At 39.1% G+C, this 27,421-nt stretch overlaps 3 protein-coding genes across 7 annotated transcripts; 1 reads left to right on the plus strand and 2 right to left on the minus strand.

The window, feature by feature from the left end:
- Positions 1 to 1,035: 1,035 nt before the first annotated feature.
- LOC135582307 (WAT1-related protein At5g47470-like) lies at positions 1,036 to 4,225 on the minus strand. Of its 2 annotated transcripts, XM_065175418.1 has the most exons (8): positions 4,047 to 4,225; positions 3,851 to 3,981; positions 3,711 to 3,776; positions 3,337 to 3,453; positions 2,975 to 3,224; positions 1,791 to 1,952; positions 1,501 to 1,652; positions 1,036 to 1,348 (listed from the first exon to the last, which is right to left on the minus strand). In XM_065175418.1, the coding sequence occupies exons 2-8, from the start codon at positions 3,961 to 3,963 to the stop codon at positions 1,210 to 1,212; spliced, it is 999 nt and encodes a 332-aa protein (XP_065031490.1). In that variant the 5' UTR covers positions 3,964 to 3,981; positions 4,047 to 4,225; the 3' UTR covers positions 1,036 to 1,209. The 2 variants fall into 2 exon arrangements, with proteins under 2 accessions (XP_065031490.1, XP_065031489.1); XM_065175417.1 differs by having other exon boundaries at positions 1,084 to 1,348; positions 3,851 to 4,221.
- Positions 4,226 to 5,915: 1,690 nt separating this feature from the next.
- Positions 5,916 to 16,912, minus strand: LOC103970655 (uncharacterized). Of its 4 annotated transcripts, none has more exons than XM_009384522.3 (13): positions 16,780 to 16,912; positions 16,193 to 16,282; positions 16,023 to 16,121; positions 15,697 to 15,917; positions 13,102 to 13,292; positions 12,773 to 12,881; positions 12,324 to 12,631; positions 11,074 to 11,472; positions 8,615 to 8,699; positions 7,857 to 8,525; positions 7,636 to 7,766; positions 7,013 to 7,415; positions 5,916 to 6,447 (listed from the first exon to the last, which is right to left on the minus strand). In XM_009384522.3, exons 2-13 carry the CDS (start codon positions 16,246 to 16,248, stop codon positions 6,287 to 6,289), a joined length of 2,832 nt encoding a protein of 943 aa, XP_009382797.2. In that variant the 5' UTR covers positions 16,249 to 16,282; positions 16,780 to 16,912; the 3' UTR covers positions 5,916 to 6,286. The 4 variants fall into 4 exon arrangements, with proteins under 4 accessions (XP_009382797.2, XP_009382796.2, XP_065030936.1 ...); XM_009384521.3 differs by having other exon boundaries at positions 15,697 to 15,920; XM_065174864.1 differs by having other exon boundaries at positions 6,168 to 6,447; positions 7,636 to 8,525.
- Positions 16,913 to 18,629: 1,717 nt separating this feature from the next.
- Positions 18,630 to 26,877, plus strand: LOC103970656 (uncharacterized). The gene is made up of 9 exons (XM_009384523.3): positions 18,630 to 19,018; positions 19,956 to 20,020; positions 22,310 to 22,358; positions 24,437 to 24,531; positions 24,699 to 24,784; positions 24,893 to 24,952; positions 25,041 to 25,122; positions 26,196 to 26,309; positions 26,381 to 26,877. Exons 1-9 carry the CDS (start codon positions 18,832 to 18,834, stop codon positions 26,549 to 26,551), a joined length of 909 nt encoding a protein of 302 aa, XP_009382798.2. The 5' UTR covers positions 18,630 to 18,831; the 3' UTR covers positions 26,552 to 26,877.
- The last annotated feature ends 544 nt before the right edge of the window (positions 26,878 to 27,421 follow it).

Below are 27,421 nucleotides of genomic sequence, written 5' to 3' on the forward strand. Positions count from 1 at the left end.
GAGAAACTCTATAAAAAGTAATATTTGAGTGAGAATAGCTGAATGTCTTATAATTAATCTCGCATTATGAAGAATTTAATTTTTTTCATAAATCTAGGTGAAATTTATTAAACCACGTTTATCTTTTCTGATATATATATTGTTAATCTTTAATTTTTTATTTTAAAATGCTCTCTCCATCCCCAATATTAATCAACACAATGTGGTTTCATTTATTTTGTTTGGCTTACCGAAATTGCATGCACTTGACTTGCATTCATCAATCAAAGGCAACAGTATTCACATGAGCTAACGTTTGCCAATCATGTTTTTGGACCTTATGGCCGCCCCATAATTAATTCTCTCAAGATATTAAGATAGTAAAGACAAAATAGACAACATTCAATAAGATCAATTTTTTTCCGACCAAATCACGCATCTAAATTCTCCTTATGCTGATATAAACGTAAAACATTCATTGCAACCTACCTACTGTGCAAATTGGGTCAAGATTTCTTATGGGCTAAAATGACGAAGATTGGGTCAAGTCGACTTGTTTGCGTTGAGTCTGTGTTGAGCTCGATTTTGTTCGACCCAACCCAATCCGGCCCATTTGTTTTGCCGGCAGTGAATCATGGGCCGTTTGTTTTGGTCATGTCCGATAGCTTTATGATTCGTGTTCCTAGAAGCCGGCCACAGACGCCCGCCTCCAGCGCCGTCTTCAACGTGCCGAGCCAGAGGCGGTTTCCTGCCTCGCGGATCTCCGCCGCCGCACCCCTCGTTCTCAAGGCCACCTTTGCCCTTCATGCACTCCTTTCTCAACCCCCTCAGAGGGCAGCATTTCCTCCGCCGCCCCCATGGCAGCGATGCCGCTGTTCCCACCATGCAAAGACGGCATGCCGCGATCCAGGGCGGCGGCTTTTCAGTGGCACGAGCGACGCGCAAGGGCGCTAGAGGCTGGCGGCGGTGGAGGCGCCCGCCATGTGGCAACCCATAATCTTCGTGGCAAATCATTTGATAGCCCAATCTTAGATCACTAGCTAAACTATCATATGATTTGCATAAAGAAGCTAGACTTTACATGATGGTGGTGCTCTGAGTACATCAGATAAGGTATGGTTCATTCTTCTTCTCCATCAAGGCAGAACCTTGTCAAAGCAGGTCTCATGGACTCTGCATTTTATGACTGAGTTAGTGCATATCTCACACTAGTTCTACTTGCCCCTGGAGTCAAGACAGCAGTGGCTTCTCAACATCTTCAACAAGCACCTCTGGCTCAGCATCCACATCAAGCATGCTGAAAGTTTCATTCTTCTTTGCCCACAAAACAATGTACAGTCCTGCAAACATGAGGACTATTCCTGCTAGGCTGCAAAAGAGGATGATGTGCTCTCTGGTCAGGACTCTTCTTCCATCACCATGCTACAGGAATTATACTCGATAAAGCTATAACAACTATGCTAATTAAAAGTCTACAAATGGGAGCTGCAGGAATTATACTTGAGTTGGAAACACTGATACCTTCCGAGGCTAATGATCTGTCCTAAGAGTGCAGCTGAAACAACAACAGTGCTGACTGTTTGGATGGGGCAGAAGATGGAAACCAGGACTGGACCCTTCTTAGTGATGCACCAGCCTTGGAATGCCATGCATGTGCCCATCACAACTCCACCCTGCATGCCATAAGAACCACAATTATCACCAATTATGGCTGAAAAAATAATGTTTTGGTGCTACATGAGATCAGTCCTCAATAAGCGCTCAAGCTGCTACAGAGATGACTAGAAAAATACAGAGAGAATAGCATATACCAGAAGCACAATTGCCACAATGCTTGTGATGCTCATGGTGGTAGGACCAACACTGATCTTGCCTTCAGTTATGAGCTGCAGCAGTGCAGTGAGAGAGGAGCCCATCACAGAGGTTATGACAACCAAGGACAAGGGTGCTGGAAATTTCAGCATGGTTGCAGCCTGCAAGCAGCATACATGTTTGTCATGCTCAACTCCAGATTGCTCTTCATTGTACTTCCTTTGGTATTAGAAAGAAATATCAAGAAACCCATAAAAAATCTTTGCATAAAAATAGTTGATCATCATATATATATCCTCTGTTCTCCCTGATCAACATCTGCAACCATTTATTTCTCCTCTGTATAATTAAGCTTTTGGTATATTTTTTTCCCCCTTTAATTAGCTTTTGTTTAGCTTCACAATAAGCATCATTATTGATAGGGGAAATAATGGCCGAATGACGTGCCACGACGACGGCCCCACCTGGGCACCAGGCTGCCCGAGTCTGAAGACAATAATGCTGACTAGACCCGCGCTGACAACTTCCGCTACCACGCAGCAACCCCCGACCCGGCATGGTTGACCACGGCAAGGTAAGGCGACGACCAGCTTCCGCCCATACCCTGCGGCAAACCACTCCACCACGCGACCCCAGCGGCCGCGTCAGACGCCATCAGAGGTACCATCCCGCTCCAGCGGGCGGTCACATCCGATAATGCTAAATCCGTCTATAAATACCCCCGAACTCCCCAAAGAAGAGGAGGACACTCTCAGCATAACTCAACCCACGGAGGTTTTTCCTCCTAAACCCCCTCCACATCTTTGACTGACTTGATCGTCGGAGGGGTCGGGTCGAGCACCCCGACCCGACCTTTGTGCAGGAGCGAAGCCTTCGGAGATCGCCGCCTTTGGAGATCCAGCAGACTCGAGGGGCTCCCCCACCCGTAGACCACTGCCTTCCAGACTCGGACCAAGCCGCGACGGCCTCAAGGCCACGGCTGAACAGTTACCTGACGTAACAATTATCATAAACACTAATATGCTGGTTAAATAAATGAAATTAACCACTTGTATAAAAGATAGAAAAGGAGAAACATGAGACTTCAGTTGCTGATAAAAATTACTAAATCTTGAAAGCTAAGATTGTGACTGACTAAGTAACAAAATTAGGATTGAAAGCTAGCAACAAGAAAAAAGAAAACCTGCAGAACAGTGGTGCAGGACAAGATAAAAACCCCTGCCAAAAGATAGAAGCAGCCAAGCACCCAGTCTTTGTTGATGGCCTTGTCCAATGTCAAGGGCTTAGCCAAGAGAAATGACCAATTGTTTGCCAACCTTGGTGTCTCAGATGTGCCCTGCAAGAAGCACATTGTGAGTACCCCAGCCAAGCACACCAGAGTCCCCATGATCTTGGCTCTACTGTACCAGCAACATGCATCAAACTTCTCAAACCTGCAAGACCACCCAAACATTTCTTTGTCAGTATCATAAGCAAAACCCTCGATTGAAGTATTGCAAGCTTACATGCATGCTTTCAGATCTCATAAACTTGTTTATTGGGTACCTGAGGCAGGCTGAAATTATGAAGATGAGACCAGGAGTCAAGTTAGGCATTGCAGAGGCAACATCTGGAGATGCTTTCTTGATTCCCACCAACATTAGAGCTTGAAATAAGGTCACCCTGATGAGCAGCACAGGATACAGAGTTAAGTTCATCTATAGATTCCTAATCTCACTAGAATCTCACTTGTGACATTCTTCATATATTCATCGCTGCTAGTTCATAAATGATTCGCATCTCTCTGGCCTTGATGGGAACTGTTGGGCACAGAAAACTTGAGAGAGAGAGAGAGAGAGAGAGAGGGTGGGCATGCAGGTAGATTCAGCAATTATTTCTAAGAAATGCTAATTAGGAAGTATACATGCAGAAATCCTTACCCTCCCAAGGAAAGCAGAAGAAAATGAGACAACAACGTGGCACTCAACCTGGTCGGCCATTTCTTCCTGTGTATGCAATAAAGAGGGCATCAGTCCCAAGCGTAGAACAGGTACCAGACCGCAACAGAGAGGCAACACACTTCTCGAAAGCTAGGGCAAAGGGGAGGAGGACGACGGCGGTGACCGAGTTCCCGAAGACAACGAGGAACAACGGGTTGACGCCGGCATTAAAGACGCCATTCAGGAACACCATGTACACCCCATACGTGACCTGCACCAAAAAGTTCCCGGAGATGATGAAGAGTTCCTCCATGAACCCACCTCCTCCTTTCCTACCTAACACGAGCTCAGGTGCCTCAGCCACCAAACCACACCTCAAACCACCGGTCTTGTAGTCTCTACATGAAGATTTCGTGGTCTCTATATAAAGACATCCTTACTGCGTGTTATGGTCTCTCTCTCTCTCTCTCTCTCTCTCTCTCTCTGGAATTACTCTTCGGGATTCAAGTCTTTGAAGCGAGGGGAAAGTGTTACCGCGGGGCACCCTGGCCGCTTTACGGTGGAGATGCTCACAAAAGGACACGCATCCGAGGATCGCAATGGCGAGGACACTTGTCTCTTCCGACATGGACATTCGCCGGTGGCAGAGGAATTCCCGCGAAATCTCGTTGAGCAGAAGATTCTCTTCGTTACCCGGTTCCCACCCACTCCTGTGCTGAATGGATCGGACACAATTGGGGTCCCTAGGATTCGCTCAGCCGGGCCGAGCGGGTGAGCAGTCGGCGGGTGGTTTTGGTGGTCTTGGTCGCGCGATAAACGTGCACACGCTGTGAAGCTGCCCGCGTTGTGTCCGCGTGCATGGCGGAAGGTGCGTCGCGTGCGGAGCTTGGCATGGGCGTGGGAGAGTGTGATTACTAGTATACTCTGATCTAATTAATCTTATTAGACGAGTCAAATGGATTCATTATGGTATCCGAGCGGATGTAGGACTAAACAGCAATCATACCTTATTCTTGGAGGAATAACTTCTTGTGATTAAGATTCAGGTATTAGATTTCTTGAAGAATTTTATATGAGTCCTTCAAGGGCTTAGCACAAGCAATTCAAGTCTAAGCTAACATGAAAAGTCAAATCAAGTTTTTGCCATTGCGTTCAGCCCATTCCCGGTGATCTTTCACTGTCATTAGAAGAGTAATTTAGTGATGTGAGACTGATATTTTAGTCAATCTTGACAAATGAATCTTTCCTAATAATCAAATAATGTCACTGATATCTCAGTAATTTTATCATCAGTGTTATTTTGTTATATATATTACTTTCAGCTTTAGGATACCTTTCTAAACACGAAGGGGAAGCTTCCTACTTTCGATGTATTTGGAGGGCACCTTTTCTTCATTTAGGAAGTGATAGTATACATGACTAGAAAGGGTGCTTGCTCTAAAACTTAAATTTCTTTGGATGCTGGCGTGGAAAATTGCCATGATTGGATGATGTCCTTACTGAGTGGGAAGTGAAGGGGGCAGTAGGGATATCTTGATAGGGCTATAGTTATTGTACCAACTTCCAACAAAAATGACTCTCAGGTCAGTATACATTGCTTGCACTCCATACATTGCGAATGTGAAGCTACCTTAAACAGCTTGAGGGTGACCTCCCCCGGGTTGTTGTAGGTTTAAATGCGTGATTTGCATCGTGATCATGACAGACATTGATGCTGAAAGATGCAGAAGACCACCCGAAGAAGAAGCAGATGGGTCATGTGCTACCGTCGTCGTTGGCGGTCCCTATGCGCCATCGCCGCAGTCGCAGTTTACATCCGCGGAAGCCAAAATGTCCGCAGGACGCATTCCTCGGTGAGCACTCATTGTTGTATGAACGCGTCATCGTCCGTTGACATTGCATCAACGGACTCGGCGTTGAGAGTTATCTATAATATTCTTTAACAATTGGCTTGAAATCTTAAGCAAATTCTCAAACACCTTTTTTTTATAAATTTATTTTATTTTGGTATGAGACTTTAGATTTAATATAAATGTTTTCAACTACAGCCATAACGGTACAGAAACATTATGATCCATGAAACAGTTGAGAATTTATCAGGCACCATGACGCCCATGCAAAGGAACAGAACACGAAACCTGGACGACACAGTAAGTACAGCATGCACGCAGCTGTGCCAACTGCATGGCGATCAGCTATGATCTCTGAAAAAAGAGTTTTAACATTGCACCGATATCAAACCCTACCATGTCCTCTTGCCGACACTAAAACAGTCTAGAGGCTTAGAGCAGAACCTTAAAAAGTTTTGTTCTAATGAGCTACTGACACAGTACAAAAAAAGAACCGACTCCCTCTCATCTGGATCGCCATCAACTACATCCTACTTCTTTGTTCTTCTTCTGGGAGGGGAGAGTTCAACATACAGACCTCCTGTTGAGGCTATTCGAAAAGCTATCATACACGATGCAAAAAGACACCAGCATTAAAAAAAAAGAAAAAAAAAACATCATCCACCGACGCGCAGACAAGGGGTTCAACAACCTTCTGGTGATATGAAAGCACTACATTGTTAATAGTCAACTATACCTAAAGCTCATTCCTAATTCGGGACCATACATATCAGGAATGTTGCCAGCAGCCGCAGGGTGAACTGGTTTTGCATTAGCTCTCAGTTCCATCTCGATCAGCCTCTGAAATGCCTCCGGATGATTTTTTCCGCCACTTCCAACAAGAGATCCTGCATGTTGAAAACAAAAGGAGAATATAACAAATATCAGAAAGAAGATAGAAAAATATAAACAAAAAGATAAACATAAAGGAAAATATAAACAAACGAAAACACATGCAGGCTTAATCCACAAATATAAACAAAAAGATAGAAAAATAAAATGCATTAGAACTTTACTGAGATCACGAAGACATAATGGCTAATACATAGCAGGATCTAGAACATTCAGACGTACTGGATGTTTGTTTGCACTCTGGCATTGCCTATATACAATTACAGTATGGGTGTACTAAAATATGAAATCCAATTACTGAACAATTGACAATCTACTCTTAACTGCTGTGCATTTCAGTCATGCAGCTGAATTTTACTACACTTCTGCAAAGTGGCAAGTACAAGAATTAGCCACATTAGTCTTGCCATACCGCTGAAGTTCATTCTTAATTCATACAAACAACAAGCAGACTAGGAATCTGCTCCACATCAGGGTCACACAAGGTTCCAAATAAAATTAAATTATAACGTTAGTGAACCAAACCAATAGGGAAGACACGGAGAGTAGTAGAAACTTTACCTTGCATTCCCATTCCCAAGCCATCATAATTTGGCTGCTGATGATGTAATGACATATTGTGCACATTGCTGATCTTGGGTATGTACCCTTGCATATGATTCATGGGATGAGATAGCGGTACACCTCTTGGCAAACCTTGAAGAAATACCTGTTGGGGAAAGTTTCCCGGAATTGGCATCTGCTGCAACATCAAATTATAGGCAGCAGGATTGATGCGTGGATCGCTCCCATGATGTGGATTATTATATGGAACAATATTTTCAGGAAAATTAAGGTAAGGGCCATGATGGATGCCTTCAGGACCCATAGACTTCATCTGTTGATTCCTATTAAGAGGATCCAACCCTGGGTCAAGAGGCCTCACACGATTGATCCTATGAGGTAACTGAGAAGTTGTCATTCCCTGTAAATGATGGCAAAAAGAATCAGAACCAACCAGGTCATGCAGGCTCCAAAAAGAAGGTAAGCCATCCAGACCAGATGGTCGGATGCATTCTGCATCTCTTGAATAGCATTTATCATTGAGACGCTCAACATTCTTTTCACGATAATAGATGCTCACTTTTATTGGTATTCAAAAAGATAAAAGGGTCAGAGGTTACAGCGTCCAAAGAATCACTCACAGAAATCAAACTATGCTCATCTGGCAAGTGCGTTTCTGGAGCTTTTTCTTCAAAATCAGCAGCACTAAATTTCAAGTCCTCAACAGGAGAGTTTCTTTGCTCTTTGCCAACGCCAAGAATACATTGGACATCTTTAACAAAGTTCAAAAATACCATATCTATTTCATGAATGGGCTTGTTTGGTTGATAATCACGAGAATTAGAAGTTAAGAAACTAATACCTGGACTTGGAAATGGCAATCCAAGCGATGTCGGAATGGCAGTAGTGTTGACTCCATCATCCACAACTCTTTGTACAGAGACTGGAGCTTGAGCAGATTGGAGCTCACTCATAAATGCTGACCCAAATAATGCTTCGAGTGTTAGGTTCTTCTCAGAGCTGGACACTGTCTCAGAGTTGCAAGAATTGGACTCAACAATCCCAAGATTAACACCAGAACATGTGTCAGTTATGGAAAATCTTTCAAGCGATCCAATTTCCAGAGCAGGAGATGTTACTGATACCATCTCTTTCTCTTTCTTTGTCCCCTTCTGTAATAAAGAAAGAAGATGTTGTGACGCATGATCATCAACTTCAGATTTTTGCCGTTCCAATTTTCCATCTTTTGTCATCCCCGTTCCCAGAACAGCATGCGGCAGATTTGAACTGCTGCCTTTAGTGTCAGTCAAGATTAACTGCTCAAGGTCCTCACATGTGAGTACAACAGGACTAGGTGCAGGAGATGCATCAAGTTTCTTTGTCATATCACTATGTTTGAATGGTAAGCTTGGTGCCATATGCTCAATCGCTTTGTTAGAAGAATCTACAGAAGCTGGTGACCCAACGTTCTCGTTATTCACAATCATAGTGAGCAAGTCTTTTGATGAGAAATCATCCAAATGCTTGTTTTCTGTGAGGACATCAGAATATGAAATATTAGATTACCATTCAAGCAAAGAACAAGATTCTCCTACAAGGCATGAACAGGATAAGGTTTACCTTCTTTGACAAACCAACTAGCAAATTTAGAAGATTCAGAAATTGTAGGAACCCAAGTCTCTTCATCTGTTTTAAAATCTTGATTCTGGAAAACAACACAACAATTTGGTCACTTAAGCTCCTTATCAGTCATATATAGGTTAAGACTTTCTCGTGTCTGTACTCAGGCACACATGTAGACATATATAAGTCATTATTACAGTTGTATGTGCATATGTATGTAGAATAAACAAAGAGATGAACACAGACAATACTCTTGACAATTCAAATAGATTAAAAAAGTGAATAAAGTATAAGCAATCTACAAAATTGCAAGAATCCAAATTACTTGTAACTTTATGGTTGGGAATTCTTAACCTGAAATTCAATCGTATGTCCTTTATGCAACAATGAAACAATAGAAAATCTGTTTCATGTACAAGTGACACAAGTTTTAAGAGAGGAAAATCATGAAGATGATGGCGCTCATGTCAAAGGCATACATATGTCAGGACATATTATAATAGATCTGTCGACAAAAGAAATTCTAAGTATGTCAACAACTAGTATAAGAATATCTCAAAACACATTTACATTGTGATACAATGCTGACTGACACTTGGCCAGCAAAGCACATCACTGTGACATAGTGCACAAGTCATGGCAGGAAAAGGTTGTCAATGGCAGCTGCCTAGGCCATTCAGCTACCCCCACCAACATAAGGCACCAAGAGCTTTTGAAATTTTAGGCCAAGCAACCACAGGAGCACTTAAATGCCTAAACCCCTAAGTCCAGCTTTTTTCTCTCAAGTCAACTGCTTGAATTACTAATAAAAGATAACAGGATTTGGCTCAAAAAAGACTAAAAAAATGACAGCTATAATTGAGTAATGCAGATTGCAAATAATTTTATAATAACAAATTACAAGTAAAAAATAATAGTTCTAGATATTTGTGCAATAAAAAGTAGCAATGATATATGGGTTCACTGAACCTTCTCTAATATGCTCCTTTTTACCCTTAATTCATGACATTGTATCTTAGTTATTCTAACATGCACTTTTTTTCCTACTTATATTCATTTAGAACTTAAATGAGTATATTCCAGAAAGCATGATCAATATGGGACGACGGATGATAAGAACTGTCAGAGTATGAGAGGCAGTGAACTGTCAGTCTGGAGGGACCATCCAAAGGTCAGAATTCATGAGTCTGAACTGAATGAAAAGTTGCTTTAGGAAACATGGAAGCAAAATATTTACTTATGAAATTGCCAGATATAGCACAAGTACTTATAAAAAAGACATATAGAAATGTATTTGACAACCATGACTTCTGCATTGATTTCAAAGCTTTTACTTAAAAAACACAAATGAGAAATTGAAATATGCTTTGTGGTCCTCAAAGTTTTTCCATATGTATTAAGAACTTTTCACAAAGCATTCTCGAGCAGAAGCTTGATAGACCTCTTCACATCAAAAGTTGGTCTATTAGATCTCAGGAAAATCAGGGTTTAGGTTTCTGACTACAGGAACATTACCATAGTCATGATCAGATTAGGATACAGATAATTAAGCTGCGGAACCCAATTTGAACATCTGGGCCCCTTGATTGTTTTTCTCTGGATGCAACTAAAAACAAGTAATGCTTTTTGATAGTATAGATTATAAAATTCTGAATGCCGGTAATCCTCCTGAAATGCAGCTTTTTTTCCAAATTTGTGGAGCACATACCTCACCCCTACTAGAGTAATGTCATAACTCATAAATTCATTTAGTTATCACCAACACAAATAAAAGTAAAACAGCACATCCAACTCTTTGATCTCAAAGAAGCATGGACAGATGCACATACACAAACATGGCAGATCCTGTGAAAAAAAGCTATGACACAGCATGCACATGGCAATTGATACATGTATATTTTCATGTGAAATTGAAATTTTTATATTTTGTATAATATGACAATCTATGATCATCATGTATGAAATATATAAGCATCATACAAACTACATAAACAGGTAGTAAATATTCATAAGAGTAATTCAAATACATATATGCCAATTTTCAACAAGTCCTAAAGTTTTCTGCATACTAGTTAAGTATTCTATGTATATAATATATTAACATAAATAAATGTTAAAGATAAAAAAAGTCATATTATCTGGAAGCATCTGACAAGTGTCCATGTTCAACATATGTACTTTTGAAGTCCTCGTGATAATAGTTTGATTCAGGAAAAAACATTCTCAAGAAGGTTAATAACTGAAAATGTTCATATCCCACTATAGGTGAACTTCAGGTATAGTAGAACCTAATGAGCATGATGTACAAGAAAATAATACAGCAATTTGATGAGCACATGTTCTATTTAATACATAGTTTCATACGACAACCATTATATCTAAAGAAAGGTAGGAAGGTATAGAACGTTTATAAAAAAAATGTACAGAAGAAAGAAAAGATGATCATAATCATATACCTCAGAGGAAATTGGACTGCCAGAACTTTTGGACAGAGAATGACCAAGCAACTTTTCCAGAATTAACAGAGAACTATCCTCAACAAGTGTGTGTGTAATCTCAGAAGTCTTCTCATTTTTGCCTGAATCATCATTCTCTAGGATTCCTTCACAAACTTTGTTTGTTTTGTGAAGACCAGAGGCTGCACAGGATATGTTTTCAGCATCTGCTAACAGCTTCATAACTTCAAGACCTGATGCTGGAATCACAATTTTATCTGTGTCATTGACAAGGACATCAGATATAGAGCCATTGTTTAGCATTCTGTTGTTCAAGAATGGATCTGTTTGGTTCCTCTTTTCTTGACCATTATCAGTGCCATCTAGAGGAAGGTTGTCCACAGTATCCACAAATCTAGCCTGAAAGGTAAAGTGAGCATGGCAGTGATGCCACAATATTGATCCAGAACTGAGCTTCTAGGTTATTATAAATACTTGAGTATAACCATTAAGAGAATTCCTTAATGATGTGGTTAATAGAAATAGAAGGCTATGGAGGCATCATTTCTCTAGACTTTCTACTAAAGGATGATTTAATCTTTTGCCATCACCCATGGTGCTTAGTATTCAGCATTGATAAGCAGAACATCAGACAAGGAAAAGCACAATAAATATGACAACTGAATCTTTCGTTAAACAATATAATAATAGCTATTAAAAAAATCTGTTGCTTATGGACATATACTACCGGGCAACATTTGATGATCTAAACTTGAATTGGCATGCAGACATCGTTTTTTTAATGCCCTCTCTCTCTCTCTCTCTCTCTCTCTCTCTCTCTCTCTCTCTCTCTCAATCCTGATTCACCTCGCACAGCCACCCACCTGGTACCTCTCCTCCTCCACTCTTCTTCTCTTCTCCCTTGTTCTCGTCCTCTTCTTCTCCTTCTCAGCCTCCTCCCACCTTCTCAGTGCCAGCTACTATGCCAGTGTACCATGTTGGTATGTAGTACTTGCCAGCCCCATATTGATCCAGCCAGGGACCAGTATAGGATTCAGTATCAAGATCCAAAACCATGTGCTGAACCAATATATGAATATACCACTACTGTGAGTAAAAGAAGACCACTAATAGGTGAAATAAAGATTCATTTCCCAGCTTACTCTGACAGCAAGATCTAAAACATCTAGTTGCCAGTATTATCTGTTCCTAAGGAAAAAATGACAAATTTCTCAGTAGCAGTTACTCCGTAGAAGGTTATGTATTAGTACCTCCGACGAGTTAGTGTTTGAAGGCTGAATAGGAAGGATTTTGTTCAGTGTTGTATTAGAAAAACCGGGCGGTACAAGTGGCCGAGATAGAGGCACTCGCATAGTCAGAGGCCTGGAAGAATCATTTATAGACAATGAAGAAGAATCATCCGCCTTGTGAGTTTCATTCAATATGCTTTTCTTATCAGCCGAGTTCTCTAGTAATGCAATAATATCGGCATCAAGTTTCTCTTTTTGGTTATCAGGAATCTGCTTTTGCTTCCCTTGCAGTGCTTTCTGTTGTTCCTTTCTCATCAATTCGAAGGACTCTGCATTGTCAATATAATGAAGAAAAGAAAACCAAATAATAAAAAGTATATAGTCTCATTACTTAAAAGATTTAAACAAGGAACAGATAAAGCTGAGCAAATGTAATTACGAACTGATGTTTCATCATTACGATAAAGTACCTCTTCTCCTCTGCTCTTCTTCCACTCTGTCCTCACTTGAATAATTAGCCAAACCAAATGTTTCATCATTACATGAATCTTTATCATCCTTCCGTTGAAATGGTAAAGCCTGAAACAAAGAATATTTTCATAAAATTATCTTATTTTTTTATGGGATCAGACCTATATCAGGACAATATATGTGACAATAGAGACAGAAAGACATTCATATGAACAATCAGAACTTAACAGAAAAAGATCAAAGATAATAAACTATAAATAAAGAGAATAAGGAAAAATGAACATTTTAATGAACTATACTTTATATCTGTATTCTCAGATAGCCTAACCTTATAAGGTCGTGGGGGCTGATAAGGTTCATGAGTTCTATTAAGCTGAAAGTGACCAGCCATTCTAGCTTTTGGTGCTGAGGATCCTGCATATCCTGAAGGTCTTGGATATGTACCACTTCCCAGAAGTCCATCATGCTCAGGATGTTGCAAGAAACGTCTAGATTGGGTTCCAGAATGCCTACCAGAGTCTGGAATTTGAAAATTGCATCATTTGAGTAGCAGAACCACTTCGGTTTATAAAGATAAAAAGGCAAGAACCTATTTAGCAAGCATGTAAACAGGTGAATTAGACCATGACTTCTAAAAACAGAAAAAATCTCTGTCAGTCAACATAAAGATCAACATTCATAAATAGTTAGTCAGATTCTTCTATTCTAGTAATCTAGTATATTGCCATGAAAGCTCTACCCAGTATTTATCATGAGATTGCTCCAAGATCGCACAAGTGAGGAAGCAAGAAGCTTCTCAGATTGACAGTTGTCCTTCCAGAAGATGATGGAAGGACTGAGATTTGTGACGTCAACCAAAAATGAACCCAATCTTGGACTAGGATAGGCACTGATTCTGTTCATATGCACGACCAAAACTGAGTCCTTATTGAGATAATTCATAGAGCAGAAAATCTGATTATGAAACACTGGAGATTGCAGAAAAAGAATGTCAAAGTAAAAAAAATTAAGATATTAATGCATCTCTACTTCAAGGGGAGCCTCCCAAGGGCCATTAAACCAACTATAACTCTATAAATATAAAAGAATGAAATATATTTCAAGCCTTTGCTAGGCCTTATAATATTTTGCATCAACAGCGCTACTAATGTAATCAAAATCCTGTAAATATAAGACTATAATATTTTAATTACATCAATATTGAGCTGTAATTTAAATCCAAAACATATTTAAAGTGGGACAATCATCTTGTTACTAAATCCTTAATTGAGCCTTAGCTAAACTATGGGAACACCCTACTGTTTTACTGGTGTCCAAATAGGGCCCTACCTGTCCCAACTCATGTTCGATTGGGACTGGTTGGTTCCCAAAACTGGCTAACACCTTTATTGTTGAGAACTGGGGTCTGGCTGCCCATCAAACAGTCGCCAACCATTATTCCCTTTCCAATTGGACTCGTGGATCATCTCTCAAAGCTTTTGGCCTTTATTCCTTTTAAACTGATGTATGGCCGCTGGTGTTCAACTCTTATTGTGCATAGGAATTCTGTGGAAGCTGAATTCTCTTCTTGTGCTTGTAGAACTCCAAGTTGAAGCTGGCAATCATCATCCCAAAGCCTCTTGAAAGTAAGGCTACTGCTATGCCACTAGTTCTCAACCTGATCATGTAAATCTCGAGGTGCCAACTCATGTTCCTCAGCGCCTTATTGGCTAGTAGAAACTGTAGCAATGCTAGACTGCTGTTGTTGTCCAATATATGGAAGGATGACCCAATGTTATGGCCAAACAAGGCCATATCTTTGCTGGCCACATGTTGAGTCCAATCCGTGTCTGGTTCACTTTGCAATTGCTTTGTATCACAAATTTTAATATTCCCTTTAATTGTAAATTAAATAACAGAAAATCTTGGTCAATGGCAGTTTATGACAAATCATGTAAACCAAAAGCAAATAATACCAATACATGATATTGACATTAAAACATAATTACTGATCCCCCTTTCCCATAGTCCTCAAGTTTATGAACTGTTTCAAATATCAATAAGTTGTCACAAGGTACATACACCATATGCCATCATAGACATCACTGGAGATATTGTTATCGATAGTTGGCTATTACATAAAACAGGTACCACGGATCACAAATTTGTTACTAGAAGAAAAAAAGGGAAATACTTGCTTACACACAAAATTCAACTCACCACAAACTAGATAGTTATCTAAGCATAAGTCCTTTTTCACATGCAGATAAAAAGAGAAGGCAAAAGCACTATATTATCTTACTGTGTAACACTGAGAAAATTCAGACCACCCAATTCCTTATGAAAACAATGTAAATCATAGATTTCCTAAATGTACTTAGTTTGTTGAAAATGAAATGATTTGACATAAAAAGAAAAACAGAACTAAAAGACAATATAAGATACTCCTTAAGCAGAAAAATGGAAATTTTCACATCCATTATTGACAAGCTTTTTAAGTATTCAGAGGGTCACATCATATAAACTTGTGCATTTTAATGATATCTGTTCTGTTCATTCTTTATTTTTGGTCAATGAGGTCTTATACACCAATCTGTATTTTTTTAGCATTCTTGAATTCCAATAGAAACTAAAAACTTTGTTTGACTTTGTAAAGGTTTATGATCAATAACATGGGTGGCTGACAGTAGAACTTCAATATGCATTACAAATGATGCCATGTGGTCTGCAATTCCAACTGCTGAGTTCAGAACATGCAATTTTCAAAAAGTTGAGGATTGGGAACAGTAAGAGACGAAAACACATACATTATTATTCTACAAAAAAGAAACACTGAAAAAAAAATTGCAGTATTGATAATGTCAACATGAAACTATGCCACTGCTACAGCATCAAAACAACTTGAAATTTTATCAACTAATAGTAACATAGATAACATACAAACCTTGAGTACTTCCTTCATGATTAGATTGAACATCTCCATCTTTATTGCTAGTTCCAGACGAATGTGCATCCCACCTCCCAAAGTTTCCTCGAGGAAAACTACCTGTGGTTTCTAACCTATTTGGCGGTGATGATCCATACTCACTGTGCTTTGTACTCTGAGTTAATCTTCCAACACCTCTTTGTTGCTCATTTACAATAATTGATGCTTCATCGAACTCACTGCTAAAAGAAAATAACAGCAAGTGGAGCAAAACCACTGATAAATGGTTAAAAGGAGAAAAAAATTAAACAAACGCTTTCTTAGTAGATTTTAACCAACTGTACCTCAATATTGAAACATCAAATCCACTGGGCAATTTTTTGCAAATATCCAAGTTGCTAAAAGACAAAAGATATTCTCTTGTATATGATACTTTAGGCTGCCTGAAAGAAGCCAAAAAACATAAGTAGCCAGCAGAAACACTAATACATAACAAGCAAACAGAGTTGCTCACTTTTCAGATACATATTTTCTTTCGAGCAGTTCCTGATCTTCATTGTCCAAACTCATTTCCGGAGGTGCAATGTACAACGAATTTTATCACCTAAAAAAGGTTCAGCTCCTTCAATATTTTGCCAAACCTCCAACTATCTTATCTTCCTATTACATATCAACTAACACAAATTTGATACATCTGATTCAAGACGGCTAAAATCTTTTGCAGGAAAGCAGCAGCGCCAACTCAAAGAACGAAAAAGAATGTTAGATTGGTAACAAATCCTGGAAGCGAAATATTACGTTCTGTACAGTTCCCTGTTCAAAGTCTACAAGAGGAAGTCACCCTCAGATAACACCAAAAGATTAGCAGATATACATAAGGCAACAGAAGAAAAAGACTGAACTATCAGAATCCAAAGATCTCCACACTTAGATTTAATCAATCAAGCGAGAGTCCACAGAAATCAATTTCTACTTCAACTAGGGCAGATACCACGGCGAATGCTTTAGGGTTCCGACGAATCACATGATCACAAAAAAAAAATCGTGAAAACCCTATGAATTAGGGGCTGGAGAAGGATCGGAGGGGGCGGAGCGAGATACCTGGCTCGATCCCAACGATCGCACGGGGGTCAGTGGCGGTAGGGGAGAAGGTGACCGATTTGTTCCTCGGGTAGGGACAGAAGGTACGCCGAGACAGAGGTCGGTCTTCGTCTCGTCGTCTGCGGTAAAAGAGCGAGAGAAGTGAGGTGAAGTGGGGGCCACCCGGGAACTGCATCTCACGTACGAGAGTGGAATTTTCCTATCTCATCCAAGGCAGGAAACTGGATTTCCCGTTCAATGTGACTCCACCACCACCACCACCACAGGAGTGAGGTAGGCCCCGCTCCGGGCTCGCCCTTCTCGTGGAATAAATACCGTATTTGCTGTTCAGGTGACACAGCTGCACGTCGCCCATGCTCGCCGTTGGTTCTTTCCCGTCCCTGTAGTTTTGCCCAAGCGTTTTACCCGCCAGTACGCCGCTTCAAGTCTCATCCAACCGCCTTGCATGCTGACTACAGTACATCACATCCGAAGCGAACTTATGTGCCTCCAAAATCCTGAGACATTCGATGGTGAGAGACACCATAATATACTGTCCTAACGATGAAGATGATACAAAGAACACGCTAAGTCTCGTACAGATTCATGCCTAGTTAGTAACATATGAAGGATTTTGTTGTGGCATTCATCGTGGTAGGGATGGAGAAACAGATCAGCTTCTTATTGCTTTCTGGGAGAAGCTCGCGGCAATGGAAAGTCTGCTATTTCTATGGAAGCAGACCTACAAGTCATGGTAGATGGTGTTCGACCTTGAACTGACAACATCTATGCATTCTGAGCACAGTTGTAGCTCAAACAAACACATGCAGCACAAAGCACAAGATCTGAGCATATGAGTTTTCATAGTACCATGAAGCACTGAAATGACCGCATCACTTTTCTTGGATCATTAACAGTGTCAAACGCCAATGCAAGGATATCCACCCAGAACAACTACACTCGAAAGCAAATCCTTTGTGATGTGAAATGGAGGTGATGGAATGACTGGCATTCTAGTCTTTTGGTTCTAGACCGATCGGATCGTACGAGAAGGTGTGCTCCTGTAGTTGTTTCGTGAGGCACGCGAGCAAAGTTGCTTTTGTTGCAGTAACTGTTTCGTTTCGCTCTGATCCATCGACGGTTTAGTTCCAAGTGGGTCAATTGTTCATTCGGTTTCCGTTCCTAGAATCTATAATCCAAATCACACCGGTTAATAAATAAATATAAATATATATATGTATGATAAGATCATAAATCTGTCATGTCTTCCTTATTTTTAAAAATAACTCTAACTTGAGAGGAATGAAAGTTGCTCATGTGAATGCTCGATCATTCCGAAATTCAAGTCAGTGGAATTAAGAGGAGTTGAGTATTTGAAGTTAACCCTTAAGGTTAGTCGGGAGATTGATTTTTATACATACAAACGAAGGTTGATCGTCGTCTCATATGACTTCAAACAGTGTAAAACAAACGATCATTTCATCCGAGTCCAAGGCATCGTGTCGATGTAATGCACCATATCATATCAACCCTGATAACACGAGAACAAACGATCATCCCGTCCAAGTACAAGGTATCGAGTCAATGTAATGCACCATATCATATTAACCCTGTGGCCACAGAATATGCTCTATGGTATGGGAAGAGTAAGCCTTTCCGCAGGTTGATCTCATCATGATGCTCTTAGCTCTAGACATCCACGAAGCATCCACACCGCCCATCAATTCGTTGCACGAATCTGAACGACAGTTGCGCGGAATGCAATCCCTAACGTTCCACATCCGGATCCGGTAACTAACCCGAGATGTTATCGGATCCGGTGTCGACGATGGGTCTCGACTCTCCATCCCTCTCGTTATTTCATTCCATCCGTTCGTTTAGTCGACGATTTAATTGGGCGGCTGAGATGTGGATGTTGAAAGGGAGAAATCGGATCTTCCGAATTAAATAGGTCCCGATCGATCCCTTGATGACGAGATTGGATCCACCGCAGCCGGCGCTCTCCTCTTTTGGCTCATCTCTTTCACCCTTTTCTCGCCCGCGGAGGAGCGTTTTGCCGGCGATCGCGTGCGGATGGTGCGGGCGGAGGAGGCGGCGCGGTTGGATCGGCTCGAGAGCCAGGTCGAGAACGGCGGCGGAGGAGCGGAGGAGTACCTCTGCCTCGTCCGCAAGCTAAAGGCCCGACGATCCGACAAGGTCCTCAAACACGGCCTCTCGATCTTGAACGACCCCAAGGCCCGATCCAAGCTCGGAGGAGAAGGTTGGTTGAATTTCTTGATTTGGTTATTTTTTCGTGTCCGGACACGAGGGAGGCCTTCTTTCCCTTAAACGAGATCGATCTCATGAGAATTCGTACAGTTCTATTGAGATCTTCTCGTACTTGCTAATGGAGTGACCATGTGGGTGTCACGGCTTGATCATGAGGTTCCAATATCATTTCGTTTAGACCAACTGCAGAGTTATTGGTGCACCTCAGTGTATCAATCGAAGTATACCGTTGCTTGTCTGTTAAACAGGTCTTTATGAGTAAAGATCATAGTTCCACTAGGTCAAATATGTACGGAAAAGTTGCAATTGGGCTCTTCAACTCACGATAGTAGATCCAGTCAACCAACTGAAAAAAAAAGAGACTACGGGACAATTGAATGCTAAAGATGCAACCTATGGAAAACTGAGGATTTTATCACAATCAGATATGCAGTATTTAAGGGGAGATTAATTTAATAGCACAATTCTTCTAATCAGTGCTTGGTTATTTTGACATCAGAGAACAAGTCCTATTACTGTCATGAAACAAGTCTTATAAGCAAGTTAATTATTAATGTTGTAATCTTTTTGCCAAGGAAAATGGCCGTTAACCAGATACCTTATTAAGTATCGGGAGTAATGAATCAATTTATGGAACTAATCAAGTTGTGCTGATTAGCCGGTAAAACCAAAGATCTGAACTATGGAGCCTGCCAAGTTTAAGTCATAAAGGAAAAGATAAGCTTAAACATTTTGAACCATGTATTAAGCATCATCATCCCATCCCATCCCATCCCATCCCATCCCAGATATTGAGCTAAGAGATCTTTACATAATCAAAATTTGTTATTAGTTTAACGAGGTTGTGTTACTAAAAAAATGGGAAAATAGGAAAGTTCATTTGAGCAACGAGGGAAACAATATTCAGAGCAGTTTCTCTTATTTTGCAGAATGGACCCTATACGAGCAGGTGGCATTTGCTGCTATGGATTGCCAGCAACATGATGTTGCAAAGGTAGGACCACTCTCTCTTTCTGTTGTTGTCAATCTGTCTAACTGTATTTTGCTTTCTACTTTTTTAATGTTCCTCTTACTTATATAGACCTTCTAACCAATGCAACACTTTTCCATGGTGCTTTCAGCAATTTCCATTCTCTTTTATGCTCAATGAGTGATTCCATGCTTGTTGTGTTTCACCATTGCCAAGTAAAAAAGTTTTTATTCATTTTCAGTTCTTATATAATAAAAAAATCAATAGAAAAGCTAATTGCATGACAAAAACAAATATATTTTAGAGTCCATAAGAATAAATTTTGTTCTTGAATGATTTTTTAGATTTTGTGGATTATTTTCATTGCAGTTGCCTCTTATGGTCTCCGATCCCAAGATATTCACATATTTGTTTCGTTACCTAGAGGTCCTAGTATGCATTAGTATCAGATTGCTAAGTTCCTAATTCATTGACTGATGTAGGAAAATGCCTGAAATAGCACAGAATCAATAATTTAGCACTACAATTTGTTGCTGTAAAAAGAGTGTCTGAAATTAGATATTCACACACCAAGTCCTGAGGTTAATATTATTACTATTATATGGCCTACAATTTATTTGATACTACCACAGACGTTTGTTCACATTTGAGATACATGAACCTCATGTGATAAACGTAAATATTTCTATTGCCCTTTGGTTAGATCAAGGTTCACTAGGTTTTCTATTTGCTGTATTTTATTGATAATAGTCTTGATATATCAATACTTTTATACGCGCCCTTTACTATAACGCTTTGAGTTTTCTTTGACACATGTTCAATTGGTAAATAAATATTCGAGGCCAAACTGTTCCAGAGTGTTTTGTATTTTATTAAAAAACATATTTATGCACAATCTTTAAATTACCAAGACAGCCTAGTCTAAAAGGTTCCCACATTTCTTAGTATGCGGAAGGTCAGATCCATGCAGAATTTGCCTAGCATGTATAAAGGCTATTTCTATGGTTGGTAACCTATAATTCCTACTTTGCAATGTAACAATCTTATTGATGCTCTGTATGCTGTCCTCATACCAACGCTGAATGTTATAGTTTTATTCTGTCAAATGAAGCAAAGTTGTTCAACCAATATTATGCAAGCTTTTAATGGCTGGTAGCCTGGTAGCTTGAAACAAATACTTTCACCTTTCTCATCAAAGTGCTTCCTACTATTAGAGGTGGAGGCTCACTTAAGGATGGTGACACAGGACAACCTAGATGTGAGTGCCTAGGGAATTGGGAATTGAGTTGGTGAAAAAAAGGACAAAACAGAGAGGAGAGTTTCGGTAAAAAGACACAATAAATAGAAAAAATCAGTTCAAGACAACAAAAGTAAGTAACACAAATTAAAACACATACCGACTTTAAGGAGCGAGGAAGACATTGATCCTGTCCTTCTTGACTAGTTTTACTTGATTGTGAAGTTGATTCACTAGTTCGTTTTGCTAGATAGCTCCAACAACTTCAGGTTTTCAATAGTTTGGGGTTTCATAGATCATGTACCATCAAAGAAAAATCTAGGACATCAAGGATTTTCGAGCTTTAGGGATTATGTAATTAGGTGATAGGATGATTGGGGAAGAGAGGAGAATAAGATATGGCATAGTTAACTTTTTGTTCACTCCAATTCTCTTGATCTCACTTTGGGATAAAGGCTGTGGTGTCACACCAGTTACACATATTATGGTAGAAAAAAATCATTCATCCCTTCATTATTACATCATCCATTCGTTGGAGATGAATGTTCTTAGACCGGGGAGAGTTTGTGGAAATTGAGGCGTCTACACTAGATGCGGAAAGAAGAAAAGCCAACATGATTTTCGATTTGTGATGAACCTAGATTTGGGTTCAATTTTAATTTAGTCTAGTTACATTTTTCTTTTACTCTGGAAAAAGTTTAGTGCTTTAGAGTGGGTTTTATATAAACTCATAGGCTGCCACATGAAACCATGTCCTATGTTAATTTCCTAATTTGCTCAAGGAGAAGAAAAGGAAGTTAAGTTACAAATGGAGACATCTACCAGAATGTTGCAATTTCAGTTTTAAGTGGTCTAGTCTAACCAGTTACCTCTTGTGAGCATTAGTTAATTTTCCCATGATAATATTTCATAACGATAGATATTCTCATAGAAACGATAATAGCTGGACTCGCAATAAAACCTATTATAATCATTTTATCTCTGAAGCTTGACTATTTAGCTCGCATGGTTAAGGCACTCATCATGTTACTTTGAAATGTAGTTCTATATAATTTGCTTCTTTTTTTCTTTTGCAGGATTGCATTGCAATTCTCTCAAAAGAATTCCCAGGAAGCACAAGGGTTGGTGAGAATCTTCATTGCCAGCATAATTCTGTTTAACATAGAGATTGATTGACCTACATAGAATTGGAAACTTCTGTATGAAGCAAAACATTTAAGTGACTGCATTTGTCTCGTATAGTGAACTAACACATCTTTTCTATAAGTAGATCTGTGCCAGAAGTTTGAGATCTTAGACCTTGGTTTGTCACCTAGGATATCTGAAAAGGTTTTCAAGTACCATTATATATTTAGTGACTTATGCTACCATAGTAGACTTTTGCCGTGAAGAGTTAGAAAGTAATAATCATGCTGCTTATTTTACAATGCCTTCAGTTATTTTCATCATTTTAATGAGTTTAAACTTTTTGTTAGTATTTAACTTTTTTCATGAATTGTAATCTTTTGTTATATTTAAGGTCTTTCATGAGTTGAAACTAATTTTTTGATATGAGCTGCACGTTATTGGAAATCAGAAATCCGTTCATATATTATATAACACCTGTTTATCATGAAGATGATTTAAATAGGGTTAGTTTATGAACAGTTACAATTAGTTTTCTTTTCTTTTTTCATCTTGTTGGATGTGGCTTGTCTCCCAAGTGCCAATTCCATCCTTGAAAATTCTTGAAGGGATTTGGATATAGTTAAACTGTATTAAGATGCAGGGAGAAGAAAGACAAGGAGACAAACTATTTTTACTCCATCAAATAATTTTGAATTTAAGGGACCATGACTATATTTAGAGATTATTATGTGAGAACTTTTATTTAGTTGATGGATGCACTTGACATGCTTATCATGGGGAACACTTATTCTTAGGGGTGGTTTTGGCTACTTCTTGCATTAGCTAAGAATATCTCAGCTTGGTTAAATATATAAACAGCTTCTATTATTTGGTAGGATGGTTATATGTGCTAAAAGTTTTGAGCAACAGTGTCGAGTTGCTTAAGCCTTAAGTTGACATAGGGGAATGATATGTGGAAATGACATATTCTTTAATTGTGGCATTGGATGCTATGTTAGACAGTCAGGTGGAACTCATTGATTTTTGTATAAGAACGGACTCGCATTTTAAATGGTCCCATGTTGAAAATGTCAGGGCTGATTTTTGCTCCACTTTGGCAGTATTAGAGTGACCATTCTAGTCTTTTGTGTGAGTTCTAGAAGACAATTTCTATGATTCAAGTACTAAAACTTCTTTCTTTTAAAAATAACTTAATTACAGCCTAATTAAATCAGCCATATACTAATTTCTATCTTGTGACTATCCTTTGGACCATTGGGAATGGACTATAGTCTTTTGCAGTTTGCACTATCTTTTGTTTCGAGATTAATTTTTTGCTCTTTTTTCTTCTTTTTAAGGTGTTGGTTGATGCTAGCACCAGCATGCTTTTGTTGTTACCAATCACATGCCCGGCAGCCATACAACCTGCTTTGCTTTGTACCCCGATAATTTGATATAATGTGAAATTTCTGTAAGCATGAAATTTCATGTTGCATAATCTTAGAGAAAGAATATGAGCAGGAATTGTGAGACTCCATGGAATATATTTCTTGTTAGATGAAAGAAGGGAAATGGACACGTTTCCTAGAAAAAACCAACATTTTCTTTTTGTGGTTTATAATTGATGTTTACTGTATTACATCTTTTTATTATTTCTTGAACCTGCAAAAGAGCAATTATTGGAAAAAATGCAAGCTACTATATTTATGAGGTCTATCAAGGTTTTACTTACCGAATCGTACCGCCCGGTACGGGCGGTACGTACCGGTCCGAGAGACGACCGGTACGCGGACCGCCCCGTACCGTACCGAGTACTGTAGCAGTGTACAGTAACACTGTAGCAGTGTACAGTAACACTGTAGCAGTGTACAGTAACACTGTAGCAGTGTACAGTGCTCGGTACACGTGAGTGTACCGCTCGGTACACCTGGGTGTACCGAGCGGTATACCGTACCGTACCGGTACCGAGCCTGGGTCGAAACGCCGGTACGGTACGGTACGGCGAACCTTGAGGTCTATTCCGTATGCTGTTGATTTCTTGCAAAGATTTGTACTATTTATTCTACTAAGCAAATGCTCGATGCAATTATTTCCAGGAAGATTAGAAGGGTTGCTGCTTGAGGCCAAAGGTGCATGGGCCGAAGCAGAAAAAGCTTATGAACGCCTTCTAGAAGACAACCCACTTGATCAAGTACAGTCTTCGTCTATTCTTTTTTAATATTTCTATATGCAAAACATATAAAATTATATCTTAGTTTTATGGTTTTCTTTTTTATTGATTTTGTGTTTGGCTGATATGGCTTAGTTATGATTTCTTGAGCAATGACTTAAAGAAAGTGTAAGCCCCATTCCATGCAGTTAATCCACAAAAGAATGGTGGCTATAGCGAAATCACAAGGAGATTTATCAGCTGCTGTCAATTTACTCAATAAATACTTAGAAATGTAAGAACTGTATACAGGCTTATATACTATTATCTGAATATGTTTTGTTCTTTGTGTTGAAAATGTTTTAAAAGGTAATGTATTGCTAATTGTTGGATCTCATATCAGATTCATGGCAGATCATGATGCTTGGAGAGAACTGGCTGAAATCTACATGTCTCTACAGATGTAAGTTATCTTGATTGACATTCTTGGAATAATATCTAACACGTTCTACTGTCCATAAAATATCTTCATTGCTTCTTATTCTAATTAGGTATAAGCAAGCAGCCTTTTGTTATGAGGAGCTGATACTATCTCAACCAACAGTTCCTCCATATCATCTAGCTTATGCAGAGGCAAGTGGCCTACTACTAGTGTCTTAGATAATAGCTTATTTAAGGTTTTTGTATTGCTCTTCTTCAATAAACTGGTTGTTCATCATGCAGCTAATATTCTTTAATTAATGAATTCTTCTTCTTTTCTTTTATTTCTATCATCTGACAATGTAGTCCCTCCATCTTCAGTGAATGTGGCAAATAAAATTGCAAAGAACATATGAGACAATTTGGAAATGGGACAAATTATTCATTTGGCTGTTTAATGGTTTTGTTATGATGAATAGGTCAAGAAGTTTTTTTTTTTCTTTGAAGAATTATTGTCTTTTTTTTTCTTCTAATTTTTAGGATTGATTTTGTAAAAGCACACACCTTTTTTGGGTTGGAGGGTGTCTCAAATAATGTCTTTTACATATCCACATAGTTAATTAACTTTTTCGGAAATGATAGAATGCAAAAATGTCTTTGTACATGACAGAAAAATTTCCCCATGAAGACCTATATAATTATTGGGTGAGAGGTGATTTTTTCTTGCATCTTGGTGCATTTTAAACATTAAAGCATTGGTTACTATGATGGTGATAAGGTAGTAGGCATCAAGTTGCTATAGAATGGTGGAAAGTTTGTGATTTTTGTTTTTTTGGAAAAGAACGTGTGTTCAAATCAAAGTTTGCATAAATATGGTTTAGATACACCTTCAGATTTAGCAAAATTTTCCGGCAAATGAGCTCGGTAATTACAAGTCCTAGGAATCTTACTGGTCTCAGCCAGTTGATGACAATCAGACAAAATGTCCATTAAAGACGAAGGAGTTCCCATGTATCTATTTAAATTGTTCAGAATCTCATGGATATAGTCTAGTATGTGAGTTGCTTTAAGGTTATTGTCATCCTCTCAGCTCAATAGAATCAGGTCCTCTTAGGCTTACAAGTTCCCTAACCTGGCAATCAGGTTGACATAAGAGGTGCTTTGGTGGATTTCAAACTGTGTCCATTATACATTTTCTCAGCAATTCAATTTCTTTTACAGCATATCTTGAGGGCATCAAGTTAAGTTTTACATGGTTTACCATTCTCAAGACATTGATTCAACAGGTTCTTTATACCATTGGTGGCTTGGAAAATCTTCAGACAGCTAAAAAGTACTATGCATCCACCATTACCTTGACTGGAGGAAAGAACACCAGAGCTCTCTATGGTGTATGCTTGGTAAGAATGTTCTTGATAACCCGAGACATTTTCGCCACAATCATTCTGATCCACCCTCTAAATGTCTCCAGTGTAGTATTGCCATCAATCAGCTAACGAAAGGACGGAACAAGGAAGAGAAAGAGGGTTCCAACCTGCAATCTCTAGCGGCAGAGGCCTTGCAGAGGGACTACAAAGAGAGGGCTCCTAAGAAGCTGCCTCTTGTCATCAGCATGCTGAAGAACATGAAACTGAACTCCTGATTCTGTGTTTTTCTACAGATTCCTTGGTTGCTTTAATTAACGTGATGGTCATTATCTGTATTCTATCATTTGAGGGATTTCTTATCCTCTTTCCCCTTTGGACCAGTGTGGTATGTATACTGTCAGCTCGTAGATCATGTTTTAGTACTTCAACTAGGTTATCGTGCCGTTGCCAGCGAAGAATCGTTATATTTATAACAGCATTGTTTAGACATAATAAGCTGGAGTGTGGTGTGCCATTAAAGGTGTGCCTCAGGTAAATCATTGGAATACAAGCCGCTGTTCTTAATTTTGGTTTTTATAATGAAATTTTTTTTTAGGCTTGAGATTGACGGTATAAATGATTTGTTATAGTGTTGAGTTATCACGAATTTAGTTGGTTTTGTTTAAGTTGTGGTATTCTCTTGTGTTCATATGTAAAGGGTCAGTCTCCTCAAAACCTCAAAGGGTCAATTTTCATAAAACCTCTTATGATTTTTTAAAGATTTTTAAAGATTTATAAAAGAGAAGATTTGAGATTTCACAAATAATCATTTTAGTAAACAGTTGATAAATAATATAAATTATAAATATATATTTTATAAACTATGAAGGATTGTATGGTCCAAAGTGATCTATCACGATCAAAAGTTTTCACAAATATTCATATTAGAATGAGATAGTAAATCAACCTTAAACACTATTCCAAAGGTCCATCCAATTATGTGTTACTCTGGTAGCTTTCAGGTACTATATTGGTTGATATTTTTCATCACTCTACAAAGCTAGAAAACCCTCTAGATGGCTATCTGAATGGTTTGTTTTTTAGCAGTTTAGTCTCTACAGGATAAATGAAGATAATCTACGTTTACAAGCCTAAAACGGCCACAA

Source organism: Musa acuminata, chromosome BXJ3-11 (genome assembly GCF_036884655.1).
Source record: "Musa acuminata AAA Group cultivar baxijiao chromosome BXJ3-11, Cavendish_Baxijiao_AAA, whole genome shotgun sequence".
In the NCBI taxonomy this organism is placed as follows: Eukaryota; Viridiplantae; Streptophyta; class Magnoliopsida; order Zingiberales; family Musaceae; genus Musa; species Musa acuminata.